Source organism: Dasypus novemcinctus, chromosome 4 (genome assembly GCF_030445035.2).
Source record: "Dasypus novemcinctus isolate mDasNov1 chromosome 4, mDasNov1.1.hap2, whole genome shotgun sequence".
Taxonomy (NCBI): domain Eukaryota; kingdom Metazoa; phylum Chordata; class Mammalia; order Cingulata; family Dasypodidae; genus Dasypus; species Dasypus novemcinctus.
Window position 1 is genome coordinate 60,557,071 of NC_080676.1, and position 19,285 is coordinate 60,576,355.

A 19,285-nucleotide genomic window follows, 5' to 3' on the forward strand; every position below is an offset into this window, starting at 1 on the left:
GTGGTTAGGACTTCCTGGATATTGGAGGAAAAGTTTGGAATTTATAGCTTAAGAAATCAATACAAACTGTGTAATGGTCTTATTAGCCCACACATTGTGAATAGGTCATCAGTGCCCAGTACACACACATACACACACACACAAAGCTGTTCTTATTCACAGGAAGGTGGGAAGGTGTGTCCTCCTGAAAAGGGAGAGGTCTCAAGCTTGTGCTGCTCTAGTAAGAAAGCTCAAGAAAATTGATTCCAAATGCGACATAATCTAGCATGGGGGTTCTTTGAAAATGAGCTGTGGGGAGAAAATCTTTGCTTACTAACAAGGTCAGCTGTCCTGTTCCTGTATCTTCTGCCTTTCCACATAGACTCCCCTTTGTTTCTGCAATCCTTGGACAACTTATGGGTGTTTTTTACTGAGTCAAGGTCAGCATCATCTTAGCATCTACTTCCTCACTTCTCACATGTTCATAGATATGATATTTTGGAAATAGGCACTTTGAAAGCTAGTAGTTAAACCTTAAACTATTCCATTTGGAATAAAGGCTGGGGAATGAATCATGAACCGGAGAGTCAGAAGGGCTGTTTTTTTGGTTCTTGTATCACTTCTTCCCCACCCTGATTTCTCATCTTAGCACAGTAAATACCTAGCCCTTGGGATATGTATTTAAAGTTCTTCCTTTAAACATGTGTGGTTTCTTTGCCCGTTCATCTGACATGAACATGGCAACTCAGAGAACCTTGCAACTTTCAGTAATAACTTTGGTTGCAAGGAATCCTGTGGTACCCCCTTGGGCTGCCAACCTGTGGTATGTTTCTACTTCTGACTGGGCAGTGGGATTGAGTCCTACATGGGGAGGGGGGAGAGGCAGCCACAGGTACAGGCACTTCTAATGGCCAGATGAAGGGACAGCCTGTTTCTGCCCATATTTATAGAACCACAGCAGTGAGAGTAACACTGTGAGGAACAACTATGCATCTGCAAACCATCGAACTTTGAAAATAAAATCAACATCATACAAATTGCAAATAACGAGAAGATCAGGAGTGGAGGTGGGACATCAGTGGGGAACAACTTTTAGTGATTCAGGATCCTCAGAGTTTGCTAGAGAGGGAGTGAGGTTACTTCGGAAACCCATCAATCAGTTCAGCACCATCTTGCCCTGCTGTGAACAATTACTCCCAAAAGCCTAATTGATGAACTCTGGCAGTCACATAGAAGCTTTTTCTTCCTAAGATTGCTTAGACTTTTAGTTGCTGTCTCTGGTAGACCCCAACGTCTATGAACTTAGGTTTGTAAATGAAGCAGGACCAATCTTGTTCAGTCTCTTTACAGCACATTGGTGGGAACACCAGGCCCAGCACCCCAACTCCAGTGCAGGGCTGGTCCTGCCCTTCTCTCATTTCTTGGGATACTCACAACAAGGCTTCTGTGGGGGAGTGAAGTACCTCTTTCCTTGAATTGTGAGGCCTTTTGTCCCTCTTCCCCCCACATAAAAATAAAGTATTTCCCTGGCCAGAGCTTAAGTTCCTTAAAGACAGGTCTCATCTAGTTTGATATGCAGACAATCAGTCCCTCTAGTTCAGTGCTTCTCAAACTTTAGTCTGCATCAAAATCACCTAGGGGCCTGGTTGAAGCACGGATTTCTGGGCCCTATCCCCAGAACTTCTGACTCAAGATGGACTCCAAGAATCTGCATTTCTTAACAAGTTCCCAGGTGATACTGGCATAGCCGGTCTGAGAACCCCATCTGAGGAACCACTGATCCGGTCTAGCTTCTCCAAAAGACTTTCCTGGATGAAGCCTCCTCACAGTGACTTTCCAGATCCTGAGTGTCTATACTATCCCTCTTTCCCTAAGTCCACTCTGAGTTTGAACTCAGCTAACACTTGGGGATGAGGCAATGCTTAGTGAATGAAATAAGAGCCCAAGACACTGGAATCTTGTTAGCTGGATATATTTCTTTTTTTGTTGTTTTTGTCACAGAACACTGTTTGGAGTAGAGGAAACTGGCATTGCAGTCTGGTGGTATAATGGCTTGTTCACATAAACCAGTACATGTTCATCCTTTAGCGCAAAAAGCCCTAATGGCACGTACCCTATGAAATTCAGGACATCTCCAAAATTTTCTCTCTCTGTTTTTCTTCATCATCTTTAAAAAATATTTTTTCAAGGTTTGTCCAAAAGAAGGCCATGTAGGTTCTCGGCTGGTGGAAGACAATTCAGAACGGTTCTTGCACACTTGGCCTGTCACCTTCTCCAGGCTGGCAGTTGATATCTTACTCTTTTTCCAACTCATTTTTATTAAAAAAATAAAAAAAGCTCCAACTATCAGTTTTACAAAATCTCTAAGGGAAACACAAGAGCAAGGTGCTGAGGTAAAAACACCTGAGGTAGCTTTTTTTGTGTGTTTTTCTCGTTTAAAAAATCTGTAAATTTAACGCCCTGGGCCAACGACCTCTAGTAATTTCTATTTTTTTCTCCACATTTTTTTTTTTAAAGAAAGAAATAATTTCGCCGAATACTGATGGCTTATATACCAAAATGTAAAAAAGACAAAATACATTCTTTCTTGGTGGAACTTTTGCTTGTTGGCTGGTTGGGTTGGTGGGTTCCTGTTTTCCTCTTCCAAAATGCTAGGACAAGTACCATTGACTCTTGTTCTTTTAAGCAACCAAGTGTATGCTGAGGCTGGTTTGTGTGTTTCGCTTGTTCCTTTTGTGTGCTGTTATACTCAGAGCACTGCTTTGCCGGGGGTGGGGTGGGGGTGGAGGGTGGAGTAGGGAGAAGGGGGGAAATGAAGGGGTGGTGGGTATGTTGATACAGGGAACTTAGGCAGAGGAATGAGGGAATTAAAAAGAACGGGGATGGAGAGGAAGGGGATGGAGAAAGGGTCGGGGAGAGATAAACAGAGAGAGATAGAGAATTATATAGCAGTATGCAAAAACCAGTCTAAAACCTGTGAAGCAAAGAGAAATGGGTATGTGAGCTAGACAGGGATGAAGAGAGAATTTCTTCTTCAAAGAGACGGTATCCCTTCTGTTGACATACACAGGTGATCCAGAACTGCTGTGAGTATCCTTTTGACAAGATTTCCCTCCGGGTGAAATTTGTGTGGTGGCCTTGAAATTCCTTACTATACCATTAGGCCTCTCAAAGAACGGCTTTATTCCTTAAAGTCTAGAAAAGCCTGCTTTCTCTTGAAAAAGAAAAAAAATTAATTGATTAAAAATGGGAGTTAGTTGAGTTATTTGATATATTATTTCTAAAATATATTAATGCTGCAGGCACCCTGTGTAACCCACAGGCCACATATCTTAACATCTTTCCCCTTCTAATATGTACACACATGTACAGAGACTATTTTCCACAAAAAGAGACAAGGGTATGCATTTTGCTTTGCTTTGAACACATTCACCTATGTTAGTTCAACTAAAAGGGATAGCGTCACGGGTGTTCAGGAGAGATCGAGCGGGTGATGATGTGGATGGCTGAGAAGCCTGCAGAGGCCCTGCAGGGGAGCCAGGCTGCCGGCGCTGTGCGGTGCTGGGGAGGCTCACCAGGGCCCCTCCCTCCTCAGCCCTGGGCTGAGCTCGGGGCCTCTGCAGAGCCCCTGGCTGGCCCCCTCCGCAGACTTCTCGTTCCTCAGGGTGGTCTTTGGTTTGCTCCCGATCTGGCTGGCTGTGTTTGGTCTCGTTCTGTCAGGTGTTGGGAGGGCTACATTCGTCCATTGTTTTGCTGGTGCCTATGGGAGCCTCACTTGCTGCGCTGTGAGGCGACTCCCTGAGGATATTTCTGCTCCTGCTGCTTCACCTGTTGTACAATTTCCCTGATCTTGCGCTGTGCAGTCTGCAGCAAGGGAGAGGAGGGAGAAAGGGAAAGAAAAGGAACCCAGTTCTCAGAGTAAGTACGGGAAGGGTCTGGGACTAGGGAGAAGAGCGGACTAAGCTCAGAAAAGTGTTACTTCTGGTGAGGCCCCTAATGGTGGTGGCGTGGGGGTGGATTTACTCCCAGGTCATTTCTCTGTACATGCAGCACCCCCTGCCCCCCCAAAACTGCTGGGTGGAAAATCAGGGGGTGGGACCCGAGCAGCTCCCCTTTGACTGCTGGGCAGATGGGCCAGGAAGCAGAATCTGGGAACCAGCGACCAGAGGCCTTGCAGAGAACAGCGGGAAGGACAGCAACTCCCTCTCAATGACGAACAGCTTTCCAAGCAGCTGCACCCTCCTTCTAGAGTTATGTGATTGCTGGGAGACAGAAAGCAAATGAGATGGGCAGGAAGGGAGGCATGGGCCCAGACACTCTATGCTGAACGACTGGGGAAGACACATGGACTGAACTGGCCCCCAGGTCCCTGCCTCGGCTGGGATATGAGGAAATGCAGAGCTGAGTGTGGCTGAGAGTTCTGTCTGCCAGGAGCCCAGGTAGGAGTGTCAGAGGGCAATGGGGACAGCGATGGCAGCAGAGCAGGCTCCCCACACCCCCACCCCTTTTCCCTGACAGGCAGGTTTCCCCGCACAGGTAAAGGCACTGGAAGAGCAAGCTCAGACTGTCTTTGCTAGTTCAGGACAAGGACAGAGAGTGCCAACTAACAAAAAGTATCAAAGAGAACCAGGCCAAACGATGTCGAGGGACTGGCCTTTCTAGTGGAGTCCTGGGTCCTGCTACGAGGCGTGTAGTGAGGTGGAGAAGAGAAAGAAATGAGAGATGGAAGTCTCCAGAGATGAGCACTTAACCCTTAATGGCGAGATTCTGGCACCCAGACAAGCCCTCAAGTCCCGGCTGGGAATTCAGAGGGTCAGCTCTTGTCTGGCACGTGGCTCCTACAAGATAAAGACTGTGAGAGGAGCATTTTGACATTTCAGGGGGCTTGAAACTTGCTTGGGTTTGATGACATGCTTGACTCACAAGTTCCACATTCTTCCTCAAGCTCCCCTGGCATGCCTGGGGACAGACTGGTAAGAATTTGAGGATCAATTTGCACTGTCTTGAGGGCAGTGGAAATGGCTGCGGAGCTAAGAACCAGGGAGCAGTTCCACCTGAGGAGTGGGGAGTGTTCAGGGACTGTGGCCACCTGATCAGGCACCAACGGCGTGGACAGAGAACCGAAGAGCAATTGGCAGGAGAGAGGGGGCCCTCACAGCACAGGTACCTGGCTAGCAAAGAAATGCCCGATAATTCTGACAATCACTTCCTCATTTTCATCTGGCGTTTGGTCACGAGGCACGATGACTTCTGCACTGGTTAAGTTCTGCAGTTCATTTACCTGTGAAGAGAGAAAACACAGTGCATTGGACGGGTCCCCAAATGTAGTGCACGAAGGAGGGCGTGGGAGAGGGCAGTAGGGCAAAGAGGCTGGTGTCTGCCTTTCCTTCCTAGGGCACCTCTGGGTCTTTCCTGCTCCTGGCACGTGGGGCCATGTTCGTTTGCACTCTGGAAGGCTTAGTGACAGGGGCAGAGTCCAGCTGCTGCCCCCATGTGGCTGCTTCAGGCTGAGCCTTCTTACCTGTGTTTCCCATCACTGCAATTTCTGTACATGCTCACAGTGACCCGAGGCTTTCCAATACTCCAGAGGTGAACATCACTACTGGACCTGCGCACCTGGTGGTTGACCATGAGCCGACATCTCCTCTTGTCTGATTCGCCAAAGTAAACTTTACTTCCCTATCAGGTCCTGCTGCATTCCCCGCTCTTTTTTTCCATTCCTGCTCCCAAGTCCTGCTTTTGCTGTTCCTTAACCTTGGACTATTATCCTTTCTCCTTGCACTTGAGGTTCTGTAGGAAGCCCACCTCTCCCATGGAGCCTCTAGCCAGGCTGATCACACCTTCCCTAAAACCTATTTGCTACCTTCTAGGGCTCCTCCCCACCAGACTGTGCACTGCCCACAGGGCTGCTCTGTCCTCCAGTGCTTGGCAGGTGCCGAGCACATTAGTGGGTTCAGCAAGCTCTTAGCAGACAGACGATGGCCTGTAGGAGGCTCAAAGAAGTCTGTGATTGGCCCTAAAACACCCAAATATGAATGGAAGAGGTTAGTTTTCTACTCTCTCATGGACTATTTTCTTTTGCCTAGATTCCAATTCCGGGGGCTCAGTGTGAGTGCCTTAGGATGCTGATCATGTTCTTGGGTATGAGGAAAAATCTGCACTCCATGCAACTTTATTCTTTTGCATAAAGGGAATTCATCATATCTAGAACTTGGTTTTGATTCCTCTGCAAGAGTTTTGATGTCAACTTTACAGAACAACAAGAACACATATATTTGCATGCATACACTCCAGACTCTAGAGATGCCCCCTTCCCCAGTTTCTGCTCTACTGGAACTTCTCAGGGTTCATCTCCCCACCAAGTGGTTAGGTCACGCTCTAGGACGCACCTGTGTCTGACAGAGAACCTGTGCGTTCCTACAGGTTTCAGTTAGTTCTTGGGCATCTTTCCAGTTAAATTGTGTTACTGCCACCTTCAGGTTGAAAATCTTATTATTTTTTTTAAACCACTTCCTTCATGTTTACCATCCTACTGCTAAACTAGTTCCCTTATGGGAGAATGCCAGGTTTGGGAAATAGGCAGAAAATGGAGTCAGTAAGAGTTAGGGCCCCTGGATGTACCTGTTATGGGTGTTCGGAGAGTGAGAAAGAAAACGCTCATCTGTCAAGAGGGCTAGCAGATACTCTGGATGGGACGGAACTCTACTCCCTTTCCTATTTTACCTGCTGCTCTTTACGAGGATAATAGGGGCGGAGACAAAGTCTGTCTTTAGGGAGTAGGACCTTACTTCACCAGCACGTAGTTGAGATGTGGTGTTATTGGGGACAGGACCTTGGTGTTTTGGGGGCACTAAGCTTGGGAGTGATGCCAATTACATTTTTGTCCTTGGGATTCTCATTCCTCATAGGGTTTAGATGTCAGGAGAGCCTCTCTTCGTTGGTCAAAGACCTTGACAATATGTTGGTGAAGGAAGAGCCCATGGGGATCTGAAGGAAGCCAGGAAAGGCCAGGACAGGGAAGTGAACCCAGGAGATGAAGCCAGCATGGAGCAAACTTACGGTTTTGCCGCCCTTGCCAATCACCCGGCCAGCTGTAGAAGAGGGAACTCTGATGTGGGCTTCAAGCTTCACCTCTTCTTTGGGATTAAAGAAGTTTTCTTCTTTCAGTTTCCCAAAGATCCGCCCCTGGGCCTGAGAGAGCAAGACATGACTGGTAACTCTCAGCCATGCAAGTCAACCTGCTTTATAAGTGTTGCTAAGGGAATTAGTCCAGGGCAACTTGCATCCCCAAAACTCATTTGGGCCAGACATACCAGGAAGCAGTGTGTCTTGCTTCAGTTCTCTCACAGACCCTCTATCTGATGAGGTGCTATAGCTGCCATATTGAAATACTGCACTTTTTAATATGTGTGTGGGCACTTTTGTGCCATCATGGTCTTGCCCATGATCATCCCCTCTAGGAAACTTTCTATATGTTGGGGTAAAGGGGTAGGCCTGACTTATTTCCATATCCTTAGCACCTAAAAATATATGGTTCAATTTGAGTGAATTTGTTCAGGAACTTCCTTAACTCCCTCCCATCACAATATGTTGAAGATGGAGGTGAGTGTGGTGGTGATGAAATGTGATAAGTGGATATTGGTTTTTGGCATCTGACTCCAAAGTTAGTATTCTTAACCACAAGGTTATTTTTCTTTTCTTTTTTTTTTAATTTTAAATCACATTTTGTCTATTCATTCATTAGTTAAAGGGTTATCATTCTTGAATGGTTCCAATGTATTTTGATGTCTTCTTCTTGGCTAAATTTTAAATATTAATAATGATAAAGATTATACAGTAGGACCTTGTTTTACGTGAATTCAACACACTCAAATTCAGGGATATGTGATTTGCAATCGAAAAAAATGAAAGAGAAAGAATTACAAATTTTAAGAATTATTTCTATGATTAATTTTGTTTACTTACTGTTACTAGAGTGTTTGCCTTATTTATAATAAAGTGAGATGGGTATGTTCACTTAAGAAATACTTATGAAAAAATGGGAGTTTGTTACATGCCATTTTCAACTTATGTAAAGGGGGTTGGAATGTACTGGTTGCATAAAATGAGATCCTACTATACTTTTATAAATAAATATGTGTCCCCGGCTATAATTTTTCTAGGGGACAAAAAAGGGCAAAAACCAAACAAAACAATCACACCCCATTGAAGAACCTCCAAGAGACCATGCTATTTCCCCCTACACCCTCTGATAATGTCCCTATAGCCTGAAAGGTAGAAATGAGTAAAATGAGCCTGGGACATCATTTTCTCAAAACCATGGCAAAGCGATTGGTATTCTCCTAGAGGAGGTGCCATTTGAACTGGGCAGACATATGGTCTAATTTTCCAGGGAAGCCAAGGGAAAGAGGGCTTTTAAGTAGGGGGCACAAGCTGAGGGAACAGCCTGGGGTGGGAAGAAGGGTGAGCCTGAGACTCGAAGGCAGCAGCAGGAAGGGAAGGATAGAGGTTGGGTCTCCAAAGAAAAGCCTGGCGTCCATCTCTGAGGTGTGTGGCATGCAACAAGGCCCTTGGCTACTCCAAATGGGCTGCCCTGTGTCCAAGACCTGCAGGGTTGAGATGGCCCTTGGCACTGACTGACCTTGAACTGGGCTTCTGGTGGCCCAGTGATGACGACCATCCTTTCGCTGACGTCAGGGCCTTCTGCTGGAGCAATCTGCAGTTCACAAGACAAAAGGAAAATACTGATACTTGGTTACATTTCCCAAGCCCTCTTTCTTGTCTAAGTGAATGGGAGGCACGACAGGGATATCTCAAGGTTTCTAATGTTGAAACTGATGCTTTGTTTGATACTATGCTCCTTCTACCTTGGGCTTTGAAGTAACAGCTGTGATGCCCAATATCAGATTTGGTTCTCTAGCCATCCAGACAGAATCAGGAGAAGCCTCCTTTCACCAAGCCAGGTCTTAGGAAATAACCTGAGTCGAAAACTCAATTAAGAGGGTGGTTCAGGACTCTTCAGCCCACTCAGGGCCCAGAGCAGAGGAAGGACTAGTTCACAGAGTGGTACAATGGAGCTCGGCTTGCAGGAAAGGCAAGTCTGATTCTAATTCTCAGCTCACACAGTCGTGACAACTCACCTAGTGCAGGTGTGAGTAGGACCACCTCCTCCATGGCAAATGAATCCAAAAATATGACAGCACCAAAGCACGAATGGGGATGCCTTTGTTCTAGCCCCTAAGTTGCTAGCCCCTAAGTTGCTCACTACTTGTTTTTGAGCAAATTTTGTTCCCTCATCTGTGAACTGTGGAAGTTGAACCTGGCAAGCTCAACACTTCTTTCCAGCTTTCACTTTATGAGTGTGATTTGTTTTGTGAAACAACTTAAATGGTGGATGGAACAAGCATTTAATTTTTAATTTTTTAGTAATAAATATACAACCTAAAATTTCTCCCTTTATTCAGATTTATATATTCAGAATTATAATTTAGTGGTGCTAATTATATTCACAATGTTGTGCAATCATCACCACCATCCATTACCAAAACTCTTCCATCACCTCAAACAGAATTTCTTTACCAATTAAGCTTTAACTTCACATTCCCTAGCCTTTTCAGCCCCTGGTAACCCGTATTCTAATTTTTGTGCCTATGAATTTGCTTATTCTAATTATTTCATATCAGTGAAGTCACGTAATATTTGTCCTTTTATGTCTGGCTAATTTTACTCAGATGATGTCTTCACAGTTCACCCATGTTGTAGCATGTGTCCGGACTTCATTCCTGTTTATGGTTGCATAATATTCCATTGTATGTACATACCACCTTTTGTTTATCCATTCATTGGCTGATGGAATTTGGGCTGCTTCCATTTTTTGGCAATTGTGAATAATGCTGCTCTGAACATAAGTGTGCAAGTATCTGTTTGAGTTTCTGCTTTCAATTCTTTTGAGTATATATTGAGAAGTGGGATTGCCAGGCCATGTGTTAATTCTATACTTAATGTTCTGAGGAACTGCCAAATGGTTTTCCTCAATGGTTGTACCATTTTACATTCCTACCAACAATGACTGACTGCTCCTGTTTCTCCATATCATCGCCCATCACTTGTTAACTTTTTAAAGAGTGCTGATTCTACTGGGTGTGAGGTGGGATCACATTGTGGTTGTTATTTGCATTTCTCTAATGGCTAATGATGTTGATCATCTTTTCATGTGTTTGTTGGTTATTTGCATATCTTCTCTAGAGATGTCTATTCAAGTATTTTGACAATTTTTAAATTGGTTGTTTGTCTTTTCATTGTTGAGTTGTGGGTTTCTTTATATATTCTGGATATTAAACCCTTATCAGTTATGTGGTTTCCAAATATTTTCTACTGTTCTTGGTGATGGTCTTTCTACTTTCATGATAAAGTCTTTTGAGGCCCAAAAGCTTTTAATTTTCATGAGGTCTGGTTATGCTTTTGGTGTAGGTCTAAGAAACCAATGGAGCATGCATTATTTTGTTAGAGATTGTTATTACATACTTGTTTTCTGTATACTCTTTATTCCAGAAAAGATTTAAATAGCTTTAAAAGTAGGAAAATGTAGCAAAAGTAACCCTAATTAAAAGTAAAATGAGTTAAGAGTAAATCAGGCATTTGGGAATATACAGATGAGTCAGGCGTGAGGTTAGTACACTAAAATGCATCCCATAAGGTCCCACAGACCAAGGTTGGACCACTGATTTGCTTCTAAGCTTTCTAAAAGCCCATGTAAAAATAGAAATATGATCAATTATAGGGTTTCAGTCTTCCTCAGGCAAAACAAAACCAGTGGCTCCAAAACCATTTCACCATTGATGTTTTATTTAGGCATGTATCATCTCTGGCCTATGGAGTCTTAAGTCTTAGGCTCCCCCAGGAAGGCATCCACCTCTGTAGGATTTGTTTTCTCAGTACAAGCTCTAAGCCACCTTCTACCCATGTCCCCATGGCCCTGTATTGCTGTCCCAGCTTTAATGGGAATGCACATCCCAGGCATGCTCTGACCTGTGCCCTGTTCTGGAAGGAGGGACCCATTTACGAGACCTTGAAGAGTTCTCTATCCTTGATTATTCTGTAGCATGAGGATGAACATGAGACACACATTGCCACTGACCGAGTGTCTCAGGATATTCCCTTTTGCTGTGGACAGGCTACCTGCCAACCTTCACACTGCAGGACGGTAGCCATTGCTCAACAGCTGGTCAGCCAAAAAAACAGTTCACAGATCACATTGTGTCCAGGGACCCTCCAGCAGGCCACAGACAGACTGATCCTTGAGACCGCTGGCAAGGACCACTATATCTACTTCTATACCTATAGCCAGCGTTCAATCTGGTCCTTGTCTCAAAGTAAGAAAGAGGTATCAGTAATGGACTTGTGGCTCACAGTTCTTACTGGCATCCAAACCGAGAAGGACTAAAAGGCTGACTCATGGTTCATGTTGAACAAACCCATTCTGCTGTTTCTGTCCACTTCCCAGTGACTCATGGCTGCCTCACTCACATTCTAAAGAAACCCTTGACCTCTCTGCTGCCCGGCATTCACCAGCTCAGCCCGGAAGTCTGGGAGCTACCCATGTACTCCCACAGTTTTGGAATGGCATTTCAAAGCAAACTTCCTCTGCAAATCTAGGAATGAGGACCCCATTTTATGAGTGAAGCAGATGGAACCCAGAGAGGGGAGGTGACTGCACAGATCATAGAGTAAGCAAGGGCTGGAGCAAGGAATTGGGAGTCTCAGGCTGGGCACTGTTGACCACATACTGTGTGGCGTATGCTGAACTCTGCTGACCAGACACTTGACAGGAAAGGCAAGCGTGCCTATAACCAAATTGACTTAGGGTGCACCTCCCAGATCTCAACCCAGACTCTGCTCCCATGTATGAGTGTGAAGCTCTTTCTACCCTGGCGGTATCAAAGATGCCTCCCGTTGTGGCTGCTGCAGACAGACAAAGCAGAAATTTGAGGGTTCTCTGGAGTTAGTGAGATCACCTACCTTGCTTTAGCGATACTTTCAGAGACCTGTTGAGATAAAGGGAAACTTGCAAAAAACAGATTGATTTTAAAAGGCTGGAATTCCATTCACACATACTTGGCTTTTCTGGTTTCCTTTCTTCTTCTTTAATGCTACAGAGATAGGAAGGGGTTGGAAGGGAAAAGCTTGCTGAAGGTTGTTGGTCCAGTGTGGAAAACGTCTGGTCATGAGCTGGCTGTGGAGCCATTCTACCCAGTCCAGCCCTGCTGTTTTTGCCCATTTCAGAAGCCTTTTGCAAAGTGACAAGTCACTCAGCCTGGCTGGGACATGGAAGGGCTGTGGGCATGCTGGAGGTCTGTGAAAGCCATGGAGTTGATAGCTATCTTTCTCTTTCTCTTTTTTACCCCCTAAACTTGCTGTAATGATTCTGGCATAGCAGTAAGGCTACTGCAGTAGAAAAAACACTGGACTGGAAAGATAGCAACCTGGTCAAGTGTTTTTTAAAAGATTTTTTATTTATTCCCCCCCTCCCAGTTGTCTGCTCTCTGTGTCCAATCATTGTGTTTTTCTGTGACTGCTTCTATCCTTATCAGTGGTACCAGCCATCTGTGTTTCTTTGTTGCATCATCATGGTGTATCAGCTCTCCGTTTGTGTAGTGCCATTCTTGGGCAGGCTGCACTTTCTTTCGTGCTGGGCAGCTCTCCTCACAGGGCGCACTCCTTTGTGCGTGGGGCTCCCCTACATGGGGGACACCCCTGCATGGCAGGGCACTCCTTGGGCGCATGAGCACTGTGCATGGGCCAGCTCCACACGGGTCAAGGAGGCCCGGGGTTTGAATCGTGGACCTCCCATGAGGTAGGCGGATGCCCTATCCATTGGGCCAAGTCCACTTCCCCCTGGTCAAGTTTTGACTTTCACATTCTTTAGCTTTGTGACCATGGACAAGTTAATGGAATTTTCTGGGTGCCAGTTCCTCATGGGCAATAATCTTTGTCTCATAGAGTTGAGAGGGTTAAATGAGATCAGGTACATGAAAGCAGTGACCACTGCGACTGGCCCCAGCAGGTGCTCAACATCTTACAGGGCAGCAGAATTTATATCTAAGAGCTAGTCCTGCCACTTAAAAGCGCCGTGTACCTTGGCTGCATCTCTATACCTCTCTCTCACTTTAAAAAAGGGGCATTTAATGAGATGATCCCTCCAGAACCTTTTAGTTCTATATCCTGACTCATATTTCAGACCACGGGACAGAACGCTGAGAAAGGCCTTCGGAGTGTGGCCAGCCCAGTGGTCACTCACACTTTACCACCTGCTTATCAGTAACTGGGCCAAGTTCTCACTTGCACCCCACCCAATGGATTTATAATAGCCACATGGGTGCCACCACTGTTCCCTCCCATCTCGGGGTTCTCATCCAGACTTTCCACTCCACAGGTGAGATAAATGAGGCTTGGGTGGGGAAATGCTTCACCCAAATGCAATTCTTTCATGATCTCATTGTAATCTTTATACTGTACTACTCAGAATGTTTTGTTTAGTTTTGTTTTCTCTAGTACACTCGCTGTGGGAGAAATTCCAATTCTTCTTGGGGAAAAGCATAAGCATTCTTTCTCTCCAAGTCATGAGACTTCTTGTTCGGAATCCTGGGTTGTCCCATGGTAGCAAATTATTTTACGTAACAACGGAAACTCTGTTTCCGAAAGTGCTTCATGGGGCTTGGGACGTGCTCAGCATTCTGCCCGTGAGTCAGAGCTGATAGCTGGGCTTGGAGCAGGACCAGAGTCAAATAATCCTTCCCTTTCAGCTCTCTGATGATTCTTCACATTGTGCTCATGAGGCAGGATGTGAGCATGTAACGCAGCCATGTATGCACTCACAGCCACTTCCATAGATAAACGGCTTTCCTTCCTGAGCCTGTGTGCTCTTTCCTGGAGTGTTGTATCAGGTCATGGCATCAGCTTTTGTTTATCTATGATATTATCATCCCTTTCCTAAGAGTTTTTCATTCAAACTAATTTCTCAAAGTGCAGGCGTTTTTGAAATGAAAATTAATTCATGAATCAAGTATAGATAAGTGCTAAGTACAAATTATAGTTCCACCTGTGTCCATTCCCTGAGGTTGGAAGAAATCCTCACCCTTTCTTTGCTTTATCTTTTTGAGAACAGGACAATGATAACAAATTACTAACCCAAAGAAGACCAAGAAGAATGATTTTTTGCTATTTCAGTTGTTCATTGAATAAAAAAGAAGAGAAAGATGAGAGCAGATGAGAATATTCCCGGAGGCAAGTTTTCTCGATTCTGTGGAATTCTGTCCTTGGCTGGTTTAAGAGTTGCCTAGGACTGATAAGGAGGATCAAGGCATGAGGGTGGAGGGAAGTGATGAGGGAAGAGGGTGTATATGAGCAGTTGTTGAGAGCAGCCTTACCTTGATGGAGGCCCCAGCAAATCTAGCTAGCTGTTTAATGTGTGCCCCCTTCTTCCCAATGATGGCGCCCACAGCCTGGGTTGGGATGAAGAGATTCACAATCTCCTGCTCTGGATACTGGAAGGGCAAGACAAGACAGAAGAGATCATTCCAATTGAGGTTTTCCCTTCAGACCCTCAACAGTTACTGAGTACCTATGATGAGCCACATGGTGGACCAGCCCCCTCTATCCAAGGAAATGGTCAAAATGGTACATGGATTCTTCTGTGGGTATAGGCTCTGCAGGTGTGCCAACAACCTCAACACAAGCAGAATGAAACAGGCAGCAAAATACAAACTCACCCCTGAATTTGTTAGATCCAAAAAGCTGTCTGTTCACAGGGTTAGGTGTTACTTGTTCTCTAGGAAACTCAAGGGGCAGTAAATAGAAAGTTCACTTTCAAGCTTACATAAGGGGAAAGAGGGTATTTGCATGTTTTTAGTGAGAGAATGAACAAAAGTAGGCCATGGTAAAATCAGTAAATTAGTATATAAAGGCCCTGACTCCCCTTCCCATGTCTTCTTTGTCTGCTAGCCCAGCTCAAATATCACCTCCTCTATGAAGCCTTCCCTGACATTCCCAGGGAAGTAGGACATGATTCATTGGGGCTCCCACGTATTACTAGTTATTTGTGTACATGCCAGTCTCCCATCAGACGAGGAGCTTCTTAAAGGTAGGGGTTATAAACTCATTCACGTATTTGTAATGTAGCACCAAAAATGGTATCAGAGCAGCACTAAGTGAACAGCCTATATAGAGAGTCGTTCATTAGAGAGCCACTTCCTAGGCCTGGGCACTGACAAAGGTTCTAGGGGGAATATGGAAGGTTAAAACAACATTGGGGCAGGCAAAAGTCAGAAACGGAGAAGTTCAGGGTGAGCTGGGGCTGGGAAGGGATGAACTGGAGCTCACTCTGAATTCTCAGAGCAGGGAATGGAAGGCCGAAGCCAACCAACCCCGAAACAGGCAGGTTCAAGCACGTATGGCATTAAAATTCCCTGGGAAATTTCCCAGGAAAGAAGGGTCCAGAGTGACGCCCCTCACTGAGATCAATCTTTAAATCATAGAGGATGGAGCTGAGAGAGAAACTTCTCTATGTGGAATTGAGTGTGCTTTCATTTCTCTGTTAGGAAGGATAGTGTCAATTTTAAGCCATATCTAAGCTTCAAAGCTTCTGAGATAGGTCAGATTTTAAAGCCCAAAACTTGATAGATAACAGATCCCCCTCAAGTTGAGTATTGCTTAGATAGACTACACAGGTATGTTCCAATTTAAGAATGCATAATAAAATCCTCACTTAAGAGGAGGCAAATAGTGGTTGATTTGGTTTACAAAGTATTAACAGAAATTCCATTAAATCATGAATCTGCCTTTAAATCATGAATCTGGCCTTTGCAACATAACAGAGTTTGTAATCATTCAAATGATATATTCAGAATGCATCCAACATGTAAACCTGACCTTACTTCATGATTCTTAGAGAGTGGAAGGTATTAGGGGAACTGAAATACAGGACCCTCTTAGGACTGCCAGGAAATAAGTCAAGGCAAAATGGGAATGAAGACCAGTCAACGACCTCATGGTTCTGCCCACTGCATATAAACTCTATCCTTAGGTTAGCCCTGTAGGAAAACAGACAGACTCAAGACCCTGGAATTCTAGGTGGAGTTGCCATCTTCCTTGAGCCACTCACTTAAATCTCTTTGAACCTCAACTATTTCTAAGTCTGAGTTAATGATACTGCTACCACTATCTGCCTCAAAGTGTCACCCTGAGCACGGCCTGAGACGTAAGGTGCCACCACAGTGGATTCTGTGAGACTGCCTTTCTGGTGGATTCAAGATGGGGTACTTTTCATGGTATTATTAAAAACATTACATCTTTGTCCTTGGCCTACTATTTCTATCTTGGACGTTTTGTTTGTGAAGAAACATGTCATCTGTATTATGAAGATGGGCCTCCTTAGTAATGGGAAGCTTGGTACTCCAGAAGACAGACCCATCTATAATCTTGTTATTTTAAAGCTCTTTTTATTTACATTGGACTGAAATTCAACAACTGAAAAACTTTATGACCTCTGGTCTACTTTTCTACTAAGGCACAACAAGAAACAAGTCGACTTCCTCCTTCACAGTGACAACCCTTTCTGAGCACTCTCTTCTGTATTTCTCTCCCTAGTAACAGTTTCTAGATGTCCTCCAGCCATGGCCAACTCCATCAAACTTCAGCTTGACATGTCTTTCTTATGGAGAGGCTGCCAGAACTGATCTCAACTCTTCCTCTGTTAAGTCAGTATATTGCAGGGTTGTAGGGAATCCACTACAGCTCTCATTTGCTTGATATTCCTTCTTAATTCTGTTGAATATTCCACAAAAGCATTTTGTAGTTGTCAAGTTATTTTATCTAAAATGTCTAGACAGTAAGAAATTCCAGGTCTTTCTCATGTGACCCTTTATTTTCTCTCAGTTCTGCACCATCCTACACTTGCCCACTTTTTTTTTTTTTTTAAGGAGGTACCGGGGATCCTGGGACCTTGTGCATGCAAATCACTCAGCTACTTTAATTTTGAACCTAATTGTAGATCTCCAGACTTTTCCTTGTTGAATTCTACCACTGGGCACAGCCCGATTATCAAGTGTGTCAGGATCTTATTTAATCTGGACTCAGTCCCTCACCTCATTAGTTATCCCTCCAGGCTTTGTATCACATGTAAATAGGACATGTATTTCTCCTGTGTCTTCATCTAAAAAATGAATGAAGTTATTAAGCAAACCTGGTTTAAGGACAGGGCCCTGAGGCACTTTGTTAGAGGGCATGGAAAGCTCAGCATGCAGCCAGAGATGGCATTTTCATGAAGGTGGCTCCAGATTCAAAACAAGATAGCAATTAAATCTGCCCTTAGATTAGCATGGCGCCTGCATGGTGTCTGCCCAGGAAGACATGGGCCAGTCACCTGCCATGGAACCCAATGAGGAGAGGGAAAGGCTCTCAGGGAGGGCCAATGGGAACATGGGAATGACGTGACCCCATTTGCAAGACCTTTTTCAAAGATCTCCTTTGTAGACGCTATTCTTTAGCCCAACATCTCCTAATCTGACTTCTTGATTACTGGTTTGCACCAGTTTCCTGCTTCCTAGGAGATTTGCAAGTTATCAGCAGGACTGCTCAACACAAACAGTTCCAGCCTTTGAAGAATGTCAAGTGCACCTATGTCCTGGGCAGTTTGATATGTCATGCTGCCATGCATCACTTCCAGTTTGGCCCAGAAACTCAGGGCCCAGAACACACGCTGTGAATGCCCACTGGTCAGTACATCAAGGACGATGAGGTGCTGGCCCCAGGAGAGAGGAAAGGGTGAATGGCGCTGAACTGGGGCACTCACAGAGTGATGCTGTGGGAACGGGCCGAACTGGTGAGGGGGGTACAGGCTGGAGAAGTATCCGGAGTGAGTCTGTAGCAGGAGAGAAACAGACAATCAGTCAGTGGGTATGTCATGGACAGTCACTGCACTCAGGTTGGACAGGATTTCCTACATGCAACAAGGCACTCTGTACAAACCCCTTGCCCCGCTGTGGTGTGTACACACTAGTCCTTTCACATCTCAGCATTCCTCTCCACCTTCTCCATTGGAGAACTGAAGGCTTGGTAAGGTGTTACCTGGTCACAGCTGCTCCCTGGGCTGAATGTTTATCATTTCTAAGCTGAGCTATGCTTTAGGCTTCCGAGGAACTTAGCATGGGAGTGACTGTGTGCAAACACATGTGTGTACACATGCACATGCGCTCAGACTATAGAGGGACAGGGCCGGTGGGTTCTGTTTTCTAGAGAATTGAGAGTCGTGGTTTAAAGGGAACAGAAAGTATTAGCACAACATCCAAATGAGCAAATGTGCTACTAGGAAGTCAGATCAGTTAGCTCTAGCAGAGAATTATAGAAGGAATGGAAAGAAAGAAAATGAATAAATATGTGTGTGTGTGTGTAGGTATGTAGGGGACAGGAGGGCAGACATAGATAGAAGAAAGAACTATTAGGAGAATGAAGAGGGAACAAAGAGCTGCTTTTTATTGAATACTTACTATTAGGTACCATGGTAAATACTTTATATCTACTCATAAACTCCTTTAATCCTTATAATAGTCCTGCAAGACAGACAATAGTCCTGTGAGACAGGACTTTATGTATTCTTATGGGCAGGACAATGACCAGAGCTGGCACAGTCTGGTTAACCGTGCTTTGCATAAGCTCCAGTAAACACTGACTTACTACAGGCAAGGAGGTAAAGGGCTCGGGCCACCATGGAACCAATCCCTGCAGGCCCTGAAAGACAAGTCCTCAGGAAGATGGTTCCAACAGTGGCCAGACATAGCTGGGGTTTAGAGTGAAGGGAGCTGGCTTTTGTTTGAGGGCCCCTGAGCACATCTCATGGTGACACATGTCTTTCTCCTAAATCTCCAGCTGGACTCAGAGCTCCAGACCACAACTTCACCTTCTGACTTAGTAGGAACAAAATGAAACTGTTCCCCATTTGGGCTCGGAAAGTGGACTTCCAGTCTTAGAGGAGAAGGCAGAGAAGTGAACACAATGGAGGGCTGCTGCAGGGGGCTCTAGGTCTCCCCAGCATCTGCTGTGGACAGAGCTCTACCTATCCGAAGGAATCATCGCTGCATAGCAAGACTGCTTCCATGACTCGGCAAGAGGCTGCAATGACACCTTTCGCCCATAAGAGGGTGGTATGAGATCAGGTTCTCTGGGCAACCTCTAAATTTAAAGGGAGGAGGTTTGGCTCACCTGCCCCTACTCCTTGAGAACTCTTTGGGAAAAGCATCGACTTCAGACTCTT

The 19,285-nt window shown here is 45.0% G+C and overlaps 1 protein-coding gene across 6 annotated transcripts in view; it reads right to left on the reverse strand.

Annotated features, from left to right (window-relative positions):
* Positions 1-1,935: 1,935 nt before the first annotated feature.
* Positions 1,936-19,285, reverse strand: part of IGF2BP2 (insulin like growth factor 2 mRNA binding protein 2) — a 210,174-nt gene continuing 192,824 nt past the window's right edge. For 4 of the 6 annotated variants that reach the window (XM_058295495.2, XM_058295494.2, XM_071214668.1 and 1 more), the window contains 6 exons: positions 17,828-17,896; positions 14,406-14,522; positions 8,621-8,695; positions 7,039-7,170; positions 5,147-5,260; positions 1,936-3,843 (listed from right to left, as the gene is read on the reverse strand). In XM_058295495.2, coding sequence (XP_058151478.1) covers positions 3,751-3,843; positions 5,147-5,260; positions 7,039-7,170; positions 8,621-8,695; positions 14,406-14,522; positions 17,828-17,896 — 600 coding nt within the window. In that variant the 3' untranslated portion in view covers positions 1,936-3,750. The remainder of the gene's footprint in view (positions 3,844-5,146; positions 5,261-7,038; positions 7,171-8,620; positions 8,696-14,405; positions 14,523-17,827; positions 17,897-19,285) is intronic. The other 2 variants (XM_071214667.1, XM_071214666.1) reach the window with 1 other exon arrangement.